At 47.0% G+C, this 15,387-nt stretch overlaps 1 protein-coding gene across 1 annotated transcript in view; it reads left to right on the top strand.

Moving 5' to 3' along the window:
* The first annotated feature begins 808 nt into the window (after window positions 1-808).
* The window catches only part of LOC126341869 (glucose dehydrogenase [FAD, quinone]-like), a 29,794-nt gene continuing 15,215 nt past the window's right edge, over window positions 809-15,387 (top strand). Inside the window, exons 1-2 of the mRNA XM_050001808.1 lie at window positions 809-939; window positions 8,594-8,925. Coding sequence (XP_049857765.1) covers window positions 831-939; window positions 8,594-8,925 — 441 coding nt within the window. The 5' untranslated portion in view covers window positions 809-830. The remainder of the gene's footprint in view (window positions 940-8,593; window positions 8,926-15,387) is intronic.

Raw genomic sequence — 15,387 nt, 5'->3', positions numbered from 1 at the left:
AAACAGTGTGGAGTGGATAACTGGAAACGAATGATTTGGAGTGATGAATTACGCTGTACCCTGTGGCAGTCTGACGGAAGGGTCTGGGTTTGGCGAATGCCTGGAGAATGTTACCTGCCATCATGCGCACTGTCAACAGTGGAATACAGGAGGAGGTGGTGTTGCGGTGTGGGGGTGATTGTCGAGATTAAGGTGTGGTCTCCCTAATGCTCTTAAGGAAAGGCTAAATGCGAAACGACATGAGGACACTATAGAAACAATTCAGGGACGGTGACTGTATCAGCATGAGAATGCACCCTGTCATAGAGCAGCGTTTGTGAGGCACTCAGTTGTGGACAATAACATTCCTGAAATGGACTGGCGTGCTCAGAGTCTCGACCTGCGCGTCAGGGAACATCCTCGAATTCGCTCCAGGCCCAAGCGTCTACCATCTCTACCCTCCACAGTTTCGTTTATTGAGGAAGAATGGGCTGCCATTCCCCCACAGACTTTCAGACATGTTATTGAAAGTGTCTCCAGCATAGTTCAAGCCGTAATGAAGGAGAAGAGTGGACACCCACCATAATAATGTCCTCTACTAAGATGTCTGGATACTTTAGTTAGGTAGTGTACTTCGGACGATGCAGACAGCGAGCACCTGCAGGCACATTGGGCTGGTGTGCTCAGAGTTCTGTACAGAGATAGTACAGGGATCACTGCACACTACACACATGCATCCGACGGTCGGTTATAAAGGTTTGTCGATAGGCGGTATCGCCGACTGGGGGTCGCAGTGGTCAAGGATACGGACGGAACGACTGGTGTGGGCCTCTCTGATAGCCGTAACGTGGATGGCGCCTCCTGCCAGAGGGAGAGGGCAGCTCCATCCAGTCTGCAGGCGGCGCCGGCAGCTACGGCAAACACACTGCTCACTGCTCACCAGCCTCTGGACACTCCAAGGTAAGGGCGCTGGCTGGCCAACCGTGTCTAGCTGAGGGTGCGCGCAGACCGGTCTGCGAAACTAGTCGTGCGTCGTGCGCTCTGAGACAGGAACAAAACACTCTCCGATCCGGTAAATACTTTCATAGCAAGGGCATCGCGGGAGGCGACTGGGAAGCAAGAGGTTTTCCACAGCTTTATTGGTTTAGTGCACGAGCGGCGGCTTACGAGCACTTCGCCCACCCGAGGAGAGATATCAGTCAATGACCAGTGAATGACAACCTTCGTTTCTTTCCGCATTCTAGGAGCGATGTTTTTTTCTACGATATGCTGCTCAATACTCCATTTTGGAGTGTTTCAGTATTAGGAAATACTTTTAGTGTTTCCCTTTTGTAAATAAGGTTAGAAATAGGGAAATAAATGTGTTAAAGGCTGCACCCAAAATTCAAGCGCGTAGTTGTCATAACATACTACCAGGAAAAAAGCACGTTCCTTAAGCTCGCGACGTCGGAGAAGAGGGGTGAACAAAAGATTTGGAAATATCGTGAACACAGCACAGTACCATGCCTAACACGGTTTAAGGGGAGTTAGAACGAAAAAAAAGTTTTTGTCATGTTTTCGGATTTTTTATCTCATTATAAAATTTGCAATTTTCCGAAAAAAATGATGTATATATCACTTATAAATTCTCACGGGAAGTGTTTTACTTTATTTTTTTAAATATAATCTACACCAGCTTAAGTGCTAAAAATTTTACGTGCATTTCTTCAAAATCTAATAAAATCGGTAATTTTTATGTGGAAGGCTGTGGATTGCTGTGTTATAAATGTCATGTCCAGAAGAGGATGGGCACCACGTAGAGGAAGTTGAAACAAAGTTCGAGAGACAAGAAACTTTCCGATGGTAAAACCATAAGAGGCAGGCTGACAGACAAAATGATTGATAAACTACACACAATATGGGATGGCCATTAGAAATAATACTGACGATTTGTTGAAAATGAAGCAGGCAGTACGGGCTACCTTTTTGCACAGACTGTCAACTCATGAAAAACCAGTACACCACCCTGCTGGACCTGGTTCATGTAATTACCGCTATGTGCAGTACTCAAACAGTTCATACAGCCATAAACATGTGAAGAACATCGCATCCCAGTTGCACTAATGGATATCATAAAACCTATTTACGGAGACCTGGTTCAAATGGTTCAAATGGCTCTGAGCACTATGGGACATAACATCAGAATTCATCAGTCCCCTAGAACTTAGAACTACTTAAACCTAACTAACATAAGGGCGACACACACATCCATGCGTGAGGCATGATTCGAACCTGCGTCCGTAGCTGTCGCGCGGTTCCAGACCTCTCCGGCCGGCTTAAGACCTGGCAAATCCTGAATTACTGAAGAAGTGTGTGCACGGTCAGACTCAAAATCCCAATGAGTCGTTCAATAATCTTACCAAAAAATGTTTTTGTTGGAATGAACACACTAGAGTGGGGTGTAAGTGAAGCTGTTATTGCTTTTAAAGATCACAAGATTGGTAGGACGAAATTTCATCAGAGAACTTGAACGGATGGACAAGGTTCGCATTGATAAAGCAGAGTATGCAGCATAATAGGCCAATAAGGATTCCAGAAAGAAGAAAAGAAGAAAAACTTGGAAAAAGATGTAGAGGGTGATATATAGTATGGTACAGGGTGTTTCTGAGTACTAAAAATAAAAAAAATAAGCATATATTGAGTTACAGTCTTTTGAAACTTTAGAATCCGTTTCTGAAAATTTCCATTTTCTGTTGCATTTTTCCCTAAATCTCAGAAACCACTTCGAGTATAGTATTCAAATTTTCAGGGAGTAGTAACATACATATCCTGAGTCTATTGAACTAAAAGAAGAACATAATCTTATGTACAATTAAAATTATTTAGGATAACGTATAAATAAAGTACACAAAATTTTAACCATGTAATTAAAAAATTGTATTCCCGAAAGCAGTGGCTGAAATGTAATTATTGTAGTTCAGTAGACTCGGAGCATACAGTTTAATGTCCTGTAAAAGTTTCATGTCAATGGCTACAGTGGTTCCTGGAATACAGGAAAGCCAAGTCACTAAATTTAAAATTGTCGGGCTAGGGCGTTCCAACACCCCTTAAGGAAACTGTTACCGAAATTAACTGTTCAAAGTACAATCACTAGCCATTACACAACATTCCACATACTGCTTCGTAGGCCACGGACGGAAATCCGTTAATTATAATGTCGATCACAGTCCCATATCACTGAATCAGGATTAACGATCGATAATAACTATTCTTGGCAGTCAACAGGGCTCTGCTTCAGATTAATAATCGTGATCCGTGACCTCACACACGTTTATCGTAAGCTGTAGTGGAGTATCTGTCTCGCGCTTTTTGAACAGTCATCAGCCCAGAAAAGCAAAACTATCACATTAGGTCATTTTACGATAAGCCACTGCGAAGTGGATTGTCACGCTTTAGTCAGCGATCAAGACGCAATAACGACCCAATGAGCTAGCCATAGTCTTGCTTGAAACGTATTGCACATCATTAGGGTTTGCTCTGAACCAATTTGCAATAAACATTACAACTGGCTACTGCAAATATGGCTAAAACTACATCGACATTTATTGATGGTATATAACCTAGCTAACAAAATGGACTGTTCATTATGCTTCAGTAACAAGACATAGATTTTACTGCTGTTCAATAAGATACGTGCACATACGTCAGACCCTATAGAAATTAGTAAAACTCAGAAAAACTCTAGACTGTGGAACTCGAAAAATTTAACTTAAGATTATTTTATTAGAAAAGGAAAAAAGAAGGAAGTTACGATAGAATTGTCAGATCCTACCACTAGTGCCATTTCGCATGCATTAGTGCACTTCTAGCCACTCACTCTTGTGTGGCATACTGATGTCCGAAGTAACGGGAAGTCGCTCCCTTAAGTCTGTCTACTATGATATTCTACTGTAAAGTCATTGTAGTGTTCTGTTTATGTAAATGTATTTCATTTTTATCTGTCTTCAGTTTAACTTGCCTGTTGTATACGTAGCCCTGAGTTCTGCATCTACGACCTAGATGATAAATACTTTGTTCGCCGACTGTTAGCAGTCTGTCTGTTGGTTATTAATATGACGGTGCGTGATCTATTTCTGCTACAATGTGTCTCTAATTAAGTATGAATTGTTATTGTTAGAGTCTGTACTTTCGGCTGATACTCCCACGAGCCGGTCTCTCTCATATGTACTTTCTTGTTTCTACATATTCGTCATATAGTGGATCAGATGAACCGTCAGCAGCTCTGTTCAGGATTTGCCTATTACTGGGGGTGTCTTAAGGATTCGTAGACATCTTTTGTGACGTTTGTTTTTCAGGCAAGCGAGCATTATTTAAGTATTTCCTCGAGTGTACCCGGTTGCACACACGAACACTCCACACTCTGACCGTTGTCCACTCGGTGATAATGCACAGTGTATGGACCCTGTCCGGTCAAAAAAATGAACCATGCCACGATTGAGGTCTGTATGGAACATGTTCAACCGAATGTCGGAGAAAAAGGAGCATGCTCTACGTTGCCACGAACTAACTCGCCACTGTTTTACGCGCTAGTTGTCCGTAAAATCTTCCTCCGTAATTTCCATTACTTTTCCCAGTCTGCCCAGTCTATCTTCAGTCAGTCTGCTCATCACAGCTCCCTGGTGCATTGCTAGGTCGATCGGGTATGTTATGAGTACTAGCACGGTGCTCCTGCTGACACGATGTCAGCCTCTGATAATGTCAGCAGACAACGTCTCTGATCGTTGTGAGGCAGAGTCCGCCTGCCCATGTGCTTTCCGCGAGGAAAACCAATGACTCAAGCAAGGCCCAGTTATATATTTGTGTAGCACGAAGTGAAAATCTCTAAGGTATTGAGCTGATGCGTGCGAGTTAGTTTAAAAAATTTTCTGCTCTATCATTCGCTTGATAAGCGTCAGTCTAATCTGTATCCCTAACTATTTGGTTACGCCTAATTTAGGAATGTTTCCATCGTACAGTATTATAATCGGGTCTCTCTGCAGTTTTGCTTTTAGAAATACACTCCTGGAAATTGAAATAAGAACACCATGAATTCATTGTCCCAGGAAGGGGAAACTTTATTGACACATTCCTGGGGTGAGATACATCACATGATCACACTGACAGAACCACAGGCACATAGACACAGGCAACAGAGCATGCACAATGTCGGCACTAGTACAGTGTATATCCACCTTTCGCAGCAATGCAGGCTGCTATTCTCCCATGGAGACGATCGTAGAGATGCTGGATGTAGTCGTGTGGAACGGCTTGCCATGCCATTTCCACCTGGCGCCTCAGTTGGACCAGCGTTCGTGCTGGACGTGCAGACCGCGTGAGACGACCCTTCATCCAGTCCCAAACATGCTCAATGGGGGACAGATCCGGAGATCTTGCTGGCCAGGATAGTTGACTTACACCTTCTAGAACACGTTGGGTGGCACGGGATACATGCGGACGTGCATTCTCCTGTTGGAACAGCAAGTTCCCTTGCCGGTCTAGGAATGGTAGAACGATGGGTTCGATGACGGTTTGGATGTACCGTGCACTATTCAGTGTCCCCTCGACGATCACCAGAGGTGTACGGCCAGTTCAGGAGTTCGCTCCCCACGTCATGATGACGGGTGTTGGCCCTGTGTGCCTCGGTCGTATGCAGTCCTGATTGTGGCGCTCACCTGCACGGCGCCAAACACGCATACGACCATCATTATCACCAACGCAGAAGCGACTCTCATCGCTGAAGACGACACGTCTCCATTCGTCCCTCCATTCACGCCTGTCGCGACACCACTGGAGGCGGGCTGCACGATGTTGGGGCGTGAGCGGAAGACGGCCTAACGGTGTGCGGGACCATAGCCCAGCTTCATGGAGACGGTTGCGAATGATCCTCGCCGATACCCCAGGAGAAACAGTGTCCCTAATTTGCTGGGAAGTGGCGGTGCGGTCCCCTACGGCAGTGCGTAGGATCCTACGGTCTTGGCGTGCATCCGCGCGTCGCTGCGGTCCGGTCCCAGGTCGACGGGCACGTGCACCTTCCGCCGACCACTGGCGACAACATCGATGTACTGTGGAGACCTCACACCCCACGTGTTGAGCAATTCGGCGGTACGTCCACCCGGCCTCCCGCATGCCCACTATACGCCCTCGCTCAAAGTCCGTCAACTGCACATACGGTTCACGTCCACGCTGTCGCGGCATGCTACCAGTGTTAAAGACTGCGATGGAGCTCCGTATGCCACGGCAAACTGGCTGACACTGACGGCGGCGGTGCACAAATGCTGCGCAGCTAGCGCCATTCGACGGCCAACACCGCGGTTCCTGGTGTGTCCGCTGTGCCGTGCGTGTGATCATTGCTTGTACAGCCCTCTCGCAGTGTCCGGAGCAAGTATGGTGGGTCTGACACACCGGTGTCAATGTGTTCTTTTTTCCATTTCCAGGAGTGTACGTAGAATGTTTTGTCTGGGGCCACGGTGAGGGTGTTTCTCAGGCACCAATACCACCGACTTTGTTTTCTGGTTCGCTGACACCTCATTCAACTGATCACCAGCGTATGCGAAAATACCATCAGTGTTATGTCCTCATCCGTTTCAGTTAGGTGGCACGATTGAAAGATCCAAAAAGTTCGGCCCTCAGACTGAACCCTGCGGGCATCCGTTACTGATTCTCTTGATCATTTTCAGTTTTGGCTCCCATCATTCAACTATCTTATAATTGAAGCTACGTCATGGGATCTGTGATCTCTGTTGTTATAAGCATACGACTACAAACACCGTCATTTATTAACGACTACCCCTTTCAATATGTAGTGTGTAGTGAGTTAGTTTTACGTCACTGATGACGAACTGTACTTTGCGGCGTCATGCTTGACGATGATCCACAGTACATATTGAAACCGGTAGCCGTTAATGAAAGAAGTTGTGATCGAGAGAGTATTTGTTTATTCATTCAACTACTCTATAGTTATGGTACCATAGTCCAGAAGACTGTTTGCACAGATTCGATGGTACCCACAAATCGCTAACATCTCGCGCCACCAGAGGCTGTCAGATGTCCTTAGGATGTCTGCGTACTTGAGTTTGACATTCTGTGATAATTGCATAATCAATCGACTTATTTTTTACGTTACACGACCTTGTGAGGGCATTGTCTCAGGACCTGATTGCCAGCCTATACTCAGATACAAAGAATATGCCCTGGATCTTAGCCAAGGTGCCGACCAGGCGAACTGGCCTCTACGACTACAGATTGGCCCGCTGTTTGTCCGATTTCTTGATGATCACTTCGTTTGCTAACTTCGAGGCTGTGGTACTCTTCCCAGTCTTAAGTCTTCATTTATTACATCCGTTAAACACGGAATAATCTGCGGCGCAACTCATTTAAATGTGTCGGAGCGAATGATACCTGGGCGTGGAGCTTTTCTCATTTTAAATTTTACTATGTCTTACGCCGCTTCTTTTTGTGCGAAAGACCAAGTGACATTCTTCGTCGCGTATTCTGCTCCATCAGAGCTCTAGTGTGATATGGATCACCTGTGTTGTGTTGGCATCAGAGAGGAACAACTAAAGTATATATTACGCTGTACTTCTCCATCTTTACCTGTTTTGTTAATGTTATGGAAACTGTGTTGTATTGGTTTCCCACGTTTTCTTTAATCTGTATTGGAGAATACTCAGTATTGTAGAATACTCAGTATAATGTCGTTTATTGAAACTGAACTACACTTCTCGAACAGTCACTATATACACACAAAAACAAATAACTTGTGAACGACCATTCATCAAGAGCGTTAGTGAGGTCCGTGAGAGCTGGTCCTAGTTTGGCGAGGAACTGGCTGTACTGCTGCTGCGCTAGCCTTACAAAACCGGCGGAGGTCGGTGGAGTACTCCAACTTCCCTGTATCTGTGAGGCGACGTCTGCAGAAAAAGGTTTGCATTAGTCTCTAGCAAGTTCTGTTTGTTTTGAAGAACTGTTTTCCTCTCGGTAGCGCCTGCAAATGCTTGTTATGTTATATGGTACACAGTGGTGTCTTGAGTGTAGACTGCCTGGCAGGGGCTGTCTGTGGCAGACGTAACATATAATGTTTTGTTTTTGATTTCATTGCTTACTACCTCTTTCGTCAGACCAGTTTTTCCCTCTGTTAATTCATTTCTGTTTATCTGGTCATATCTGTATGAGAATGCTTTCTGACTCAGCTATGAGATTTTATACGTATTTTTCATCTACTGCTCGCTGATATTTTGTTTCAGACCTGTTTCGAGCAGTTTTATTCCTTATGTATGCAGCTCAGTGTCAAGGAGATATAGCACTCTCTTTTTCGATAGACTGGATGTAATTTGTAGCTGTGTTCAGTGTTTGTTTAACTTCTAAAGCTGTAATGTTTCTTCTTTGGAGTTTTTCATTTTTTTATATCAATGTATATGTATGACTTTCAACCCTGCTAAACAAGTTGGGAGAAAACAGCGCAAACGACATAGGTGGCAGGCGGTTAGCGGCGTGTGGTCTGCTGGCCTGATCGTGGAGTTGGTTGACTTTACTGGTCTTACCTGTTGACAACAGCTGGTGCAAATTGGCAAACTGTTTAATGGTCCTCCGTGTGCAGCTATGGACCCGGCAGCCGCTTCCCAGTGGGCGGCGCAGACTGCCAGCGTGTGCCCCGTGGGCGGCGCCGCCGGCGCGCTCTTCGTGCAGCTGCTGGCAACGCTGGTGAGGGCGCAGTGCCTGCTGTCGGACCGCAGCGCCTACCCGCCGGACACGGCGCTCCCGCTGCCAGAGTACGACTTTGTGGTGGTCGGCGCTGGGTCCGCCGGCTCCGCGGTGGCCGCTCGCCTCTCGGAGAACCCCGAATGGAAGGTGCTGCTGCTCGAGGCGGGGGCCGACCCGCCGCCCACCTCTGACATCCCCAGCTTCTACCCTATGCTGGCGAAGACTGAGGTGCGTATCACCTAAGCAGCACCACCTACTTTGCATAAACACAGAGGTTCCGAAAGACTGCACCCAACAACGTATTGGTAACATTTTCCATCAGATTTAAATATGGTTCAAGTGGCTTTGAGTACCATGGGACGTAACATCGGGGCCATCAGTCTCTTAGAACTTAGAACTACTTAATCCTAAGGACGTCACCCACATCGATGCCCGAGGCTTGATTTGAACCTGCGACCGTAGAGGTCGCGCGTTTCCAGACTGAAGCTCTTAGAAGCGCTCGGCCCCAATGAACGACCCATCAGTTTTAATACACTACTGGCCATTAAAATTGCTACACCACGAAGATGACGTGCTACAGACGCGAAATTTAACCGACAGGAAGAAGATGTTGTGATATGCAAATGATTAGGTTTTCAGAGCATTCACACAAGGTTTGGCGCCGGTGGCGACACCTACAACGTGATGACATGAGGAAAGTTCCCAACCGATTTCTCATACACAAACAGCAGTTGTCCGTCGTTGCCTGGTGAAAGGTTGTTGTGATACCTCGTGTAAGGAGGAGAAATGCCTACCATCACGTTTCCGACTTTGATAAAGGTCGGATTGTAGCCTATCGCGATTGCGGTTTATCGTATCGCGACATTGCTGCTCGCGTTGGTCGAGAGCCAATGACTGTTAGCAGAATATGGAATCGGTGGATTCAGGAGGGTAATACGGAACGCCGTGCTGGATCCCAACGGCCTCGTATCATCTTATCCACATGGCTGTAACGGATCGTGCAGCCACGTCTCGATCCCTGAGTCAACAGATGGGGACGATTGCAAGACAACAACCATCTGCACGAACAGTGGGACGGCGTTTGCACCAGCATGGACTATCACCTCAGAGACCATAGCTGCGGTTACCCTTGACGCTGCATCACAGACAGAAGCGCCTGCGATGGTGTACTCGACGACGAACGTAGGTGCAGGAATGGCAAAACGTCATTTTTTCAGATGACTACAGGTTCTGTGTACAGCATCATGATCGACGCATCCGTTTTTGGCGACGTCGCGGTGAACGCGTATTGGAAGCGCGTGTTCGTCATCGCCATGCTGGCGTATCAACCGGCGCGATGGTATAGGGTGCCATTGGTAACACGTCTCTGTCACCGCATTGACGAAACTTTGTACAGTGGACGTTATATTTCAGATGTGTTACGACCCGTGTCTCTTCTTCATTCGATCCCTGCGAAACCCTACATTTCAGCAGGATATTGCACGACGCATGTTGCAGGTCCTGTGCGGGACTTTCTGGATACAGAAAATGTTCGACTACTGCCCTGCTGCCGTGGCCAGCAATTGAAAACGTGTAGTCAATGGTGGCCCAGCAATTGGCTCGTCAGAATACTCCAGTCACTACTCTTGATGAACTGTGGTATCGTGTTGAAGCTGCATGGGCAGCTGTACCTGTACACGCCATCCAAGCTCTGTTTGACTCAATGCCCAGACGTATGAAGGCCGTAATTACGGCCAGAGGTGGTTGTTCAGGGTACTGATTTCTCTGGATCTATGCACCCAAATTGCGTGAAAACGTAGTCACATGTCAGTTCTAGTATAATATATTTGTCCAATGAATACCCGTTTATCATCTGCATTTCTTCTTGGTGTAGCAATTTTAATGGTCAGTAGTGTAAATACAACAGATACACATAAAAGAGACTTTAGTTATCAATAATATATTCTCCTTCACTATTTACCACAGTCTGACAACGAAGAGGTAAATTTTCGATTCCGCGACGGTGGAAATCAAGTGGTTTCGAGGCGAAGAACTCGTCGAGCCATGTTCGGAGCGCATTTTCACCCACAAAGGAAGTTCCTTGAAGGCTGTTCTACAGAGAGAGGAAAAGGTGAAAATCTGAGGGCGCAAGATCATGTGTTTTTATTTATTTGTTTGTTTGTTTGAGAGTGTAGCAGACTGCGGGGGAAGGCGTTATCGTGGAGAAGCATCACCTCACGCAGCCTTCCTGATCGTTATTCTTGGATTGCGTGTGGAACACATCTAAATTGTTGGCAATAAATGACAGCAGTGATGGTTATACCTCGTGGAAGCTATTCGTAGTACACCAAAGCGTCGCTGTTCCACCAGATACATAACATTATCTTTTGCTGATTCGCGCAAGTCTTCATAGAGGGAGTTGCTGTGTTGGTTGGGATCAACCGTTCCTTTCTTTTTCTTATCTTAGCATAAAGATACGATTTCTTGTCACCGGTAACGATACAGGATATGACTAGTCAGCGTTGTTCACGATCCAGCTGATGACGAGCAAGCAGAGATGCACATATAGCCACCCGGTGATTTTTGTGATTTTGACGTAGAGTATGCGGTACCCATACTCCCGATCTTTGAACCTTCCTCATTGCACGCAAATGTCGCACGATGGTGGAACGATCACAATACATGATATTTCCCATTTCTCGATACACTGATGTGGGTCATTCTGAATTAATGCGTTTAAACGATCTTCTTCAAACCACGATGGTCTTCTTGAACATGGAGAGTCACTAATGTTAAAACGATCCTTCCTAAAAACGAGAAAACCATTCTCTCGTGGTGTTCTGTCCTGTAGCGTTATCCTCACCACGGCGCAAATTTCTGCCTCCGCTGCTGTCACCCCTTTAGTGAATTCAAACAGGAGAATATGTCGGAATGTTCCGATTTCTTCACTTGGCACTCCATTTTCTAGTGTCCACAGCTCCACTCACTATTTTCAGATGACAAAATGGCGCCGGCCGGAGTGGTCAAGCGGTTCTAGGCGCTACAGTCTGGAGCCGCGCGACCGCTACGGTCGCAGGTTCGAATCCTGCCTCGGGCATGGATGTGTGTGATGTCCTTAGGTTAGTTAGGTTTAAGTAGTTCTAAGTTCTAGGGGACTGATGACCACAGATCTTTAGTCCCATAGTGCTCAGAGCCATTTGAACCTTTTTTGACAAAATGGCAACATATAAACTCAAATAGCAACAGTGAATTACAGATGAAGAAGACAATCGATAAATAAACCCACAACAACTGGAATAGCAAAATGCAAAACAAAAATTCTACGACCTCAAGAACCAACCTAATACTTCAGTAACTGACTTCCTGAGTTCGTGTGCATGACGGTGGCCAAGCTGCGGTCCGCACCTCCTGAGTCAGGTTGCGTCTTGGAGGGCAGGCTCTGAGTCTTACCTTTAAAGTCCTTCAATAGTTAAGGACCGGAAGTAGACAATGTTCGAAGCCCCTTTCTCCCACAGAACTTGTTTTCACTACTATTGCGTTCTCTGTACTCTGTTGCGTCTTGCTAGACTTGTTCCACGTGTCGAATCAAGGGGAAAATGTTTCAAACATTCATTACTAGGTGGGTCCTGGTGCTTATACCAAGCAGTGCTTCTCAATGGAGTTCCAATTGCCATACATCAATGACTCCTACATTTAGTCTGGAATGATTTGAAGAGAAAACACACATGTTTTTGGTAAGTAAGGGCACCATTTTAGGTTGTGACTGAAATGTTGCAATTGTAGGGAAAAGAACAAAAGCAAGCGAAGTCTTTGTTGCACAAGGCTTACACAAGATTCTTGATTTAACTAAAGCTGTGAACCCTTTATCTGTTCTTCCAATGCATATACACTACTGGCCATTAAAATTGCTACACCAAGAAGAAGTGCAGATAATAAACGGGTATTCACTGGGCAAATACACTCCTGGAAATGGAAAAAAGAACACATTGACACCGGTGTGTCAGACCCACCATACTTGCTCCGGACACTGCGAGAGGGCTGTACAAGCAATGATCACACGCACGGCACAGCGGACACACCAGGAACCGCGGTGTTGGCCGTCGAATGGCGCTAGCTGCGCAGCATTTGTGCACCGCCGCCGTCAGTGTCAGCCAGTTTGCCGTGGCATTTGTATTTGTATTTGTCCAGTGAATACCCGTTTATTATCTGCACTTCTTCTTGGTGTGGCATACGGAGCTCCATCGCAGTCTTTAACACTGATAGCATGCCGCGACAGCGTGGACGTGAACCGTATGTGCAGTTGACGGACTTTGAGCGAGGGCGTATAGTGGGCATGCGGGAGGCCGGGTGGACGTACCGCCGAATTGCTCAACACGTGGGGCGTGAGGTCTCCACAGTACATCGATGTTATCGCCAGTGGTCGGCGGAAGGTGCAAGTGCCTGTCGACCTGGGACCGGAGCGCAGCGACGCACGGATGCACGCCAAGACCGTAGGATCCTACGCAGTGCCGTAGGGGACCGCACCGCCACTTCCCAGCAAATTAGGGCTCATGGGGTATCGGCGAGGACCATTCGCAACCGTCTCCATGAAGCTGGGCTACGGTCCCGCACACCGTTAGGCCGTCTTCCGCTCACGCCCCAACATCGTGCAGCCCGCCTCCAGTGGTGTCGCGTCAGGCGTGAATGGAGGGACGAATGGAGACGTGACGTCTTCAGCGATGAGAGTCGCTTCTGCCTTGGTGCCAATGATGGTCGTATGCCTGTTTGGCGCCGTGCAGGTGAGCGCCACAATCAGGACTGCATACGACCGAGGCACACAGGGCCAACACCCGACATCATGGTGTGGGGAGCGATCTCCTACACTGGCCGTACACCTCTGGTGATCGTCGAGGGGACACTGAATAGTGCACGGTACATCCAAACCGTCATCGAACCCATCGTTCTACCATTCCTAGACCGGCAAGGGAACTTGCTGTTCCAACAGGACAATGCACGTCCGCATGTATCCCGTGCCACCCAACGTGCTCTAGAAGGTGTAAGTCAGCTACCCTGCCCACAAGATCTCCGGGTCTGTCCCCCATTGAGCATGTTTGGGACTGGATGAAGCGTCGTCTCACGCGGTCTGCACGTCCAGCACGAACGCTGGTCCAACTGAGGCGCCAGGTGGAAATGGCATGGCAAGCCGTTCCACAGGACTACATCCAGCATCTCTACGATCGTCTCCATGGGAGAATAGCAGCCTGCATTGCTGCGAAAGGTGGATATACACTGTACTAGTGCCGACATTGTGCATGCTCTGTTGCCTGTGTCTATGTGCCTGTGGTTCTGTCAGTGTGATCATGTGATGTATCTCACCCCAGGAATGTGTCAATAAAGTTTCCCCTTCCTGGGACAATGAATTCACGGTGTTCTTATTTCAATTTCCAGGAGTGTATATTATACTATAACTGACATATGATTACATTTTCACTCAATTTGGGTGCATAGATCTTGAGAAATCAGTACCCAGAACAACCACCTGTAGCCGTAATAACGGCCTTGATACGCCTGGGCATTGAGTCAAACAGAGCTTGGATGGCGTGTACAGGTACAGCTGCCCATGAAGCTTCAACACGATACCACAATTCATCAAGAGTAGTGACTGGCGTATTGTGACGAGCCAGTTGCTCGGCCACCATTGACCAGACGTTTTCAATTTGTGAGAGATCTGGAGAATGTGCTGGCCATGACAGCAGTCGAACATTTTCTGTATCCAGAAAGGCCCGTACAGGACCTGAAACATGCGGTCGTGTATTATCCTGCTGAAATGTAGGGTTTCGCAGGGATCGAATGAAGGGTAGTGCCACGGGTCGGAACACATCTGAAATGTTCAAAGTGCCGTCAGTACGAACAAGAGGTGAACGAGACGTGTAACCAATGGCACCCCATACCATCACGCCGGGTGATACACCAGTATGGAGATGACGAATACACGCTTCCAATGTGCGTTCACATCGATTTCGCCAAACACGGATGCCACCATCATGATGCTGTAAACAGAACCTGGATTCATCCGAAAAAATGACGTTTTTCCATTAGTGTGCCCACGTTCGTCGTTGAGTACACCATCGCAGGCGCTGCTGTCTGTGATGCAGCGTCAAGAGTAACCGCAGCCATGGTCTCTGAGTTGATAGTCCATCCTGCTGCAAACGTCGTTGAACTGCTAGTGCACATGGTTGTTGTGTTACAAACGTCCCCATCTGTTGACTCAGGGATCGAGACGTTGCTGAACGATCCGTTACAGCCATGCGGATAAGATGGTTGTCATCTCGACTGCTAGTGATACGAGGCCGTTGGGATCCAGCACGGCGTTCCGTATTACCCAACTAAATCCACCGATTCTATATTATGCAAACAGTCATTGGATCTCGACCAATGTGAGCAGCAATGTCACAATAGTATAAACCGCAATCGCGATCGGCTACAATCCGACATTTATCGAAGTACGCATTTGTAAAATATAATGGTACGCATTTCTCCTACTTACACGAGGCATCACAACAACGTTTCACCAGTCAACGCCGGTCAACTGCTGTTTGTGTATGAGAAATCGGTTGGAAACTTTCCTCATGTCATCACGTTGTAGGTGTCGCCACCGGCGCCAACCTTGTGTGAATGCTCTGAAAAGCTAATCATTTGCATAACACAGCATCTTCTTCTGTCGGTTAAATT

The sequence above is a fragment of the Schistocerca gregaria genome, chromosome 1 (genome assembly GCF_023897955.1).
Source record: "Schistocerca gregaria isolate iqSchGreg1 chromosome 1, iqSchGreg1.2, whole genome shotgun sequence".
NCBI lineage: Eukaryota > Metazoa > Arthropoda > Insecta > Orthoptera > Acrididae > Schistocerca > Schistocerca gregaria.
This window is presented reverse-complemented; position numbering and strand designations above follow the sequence as displayed.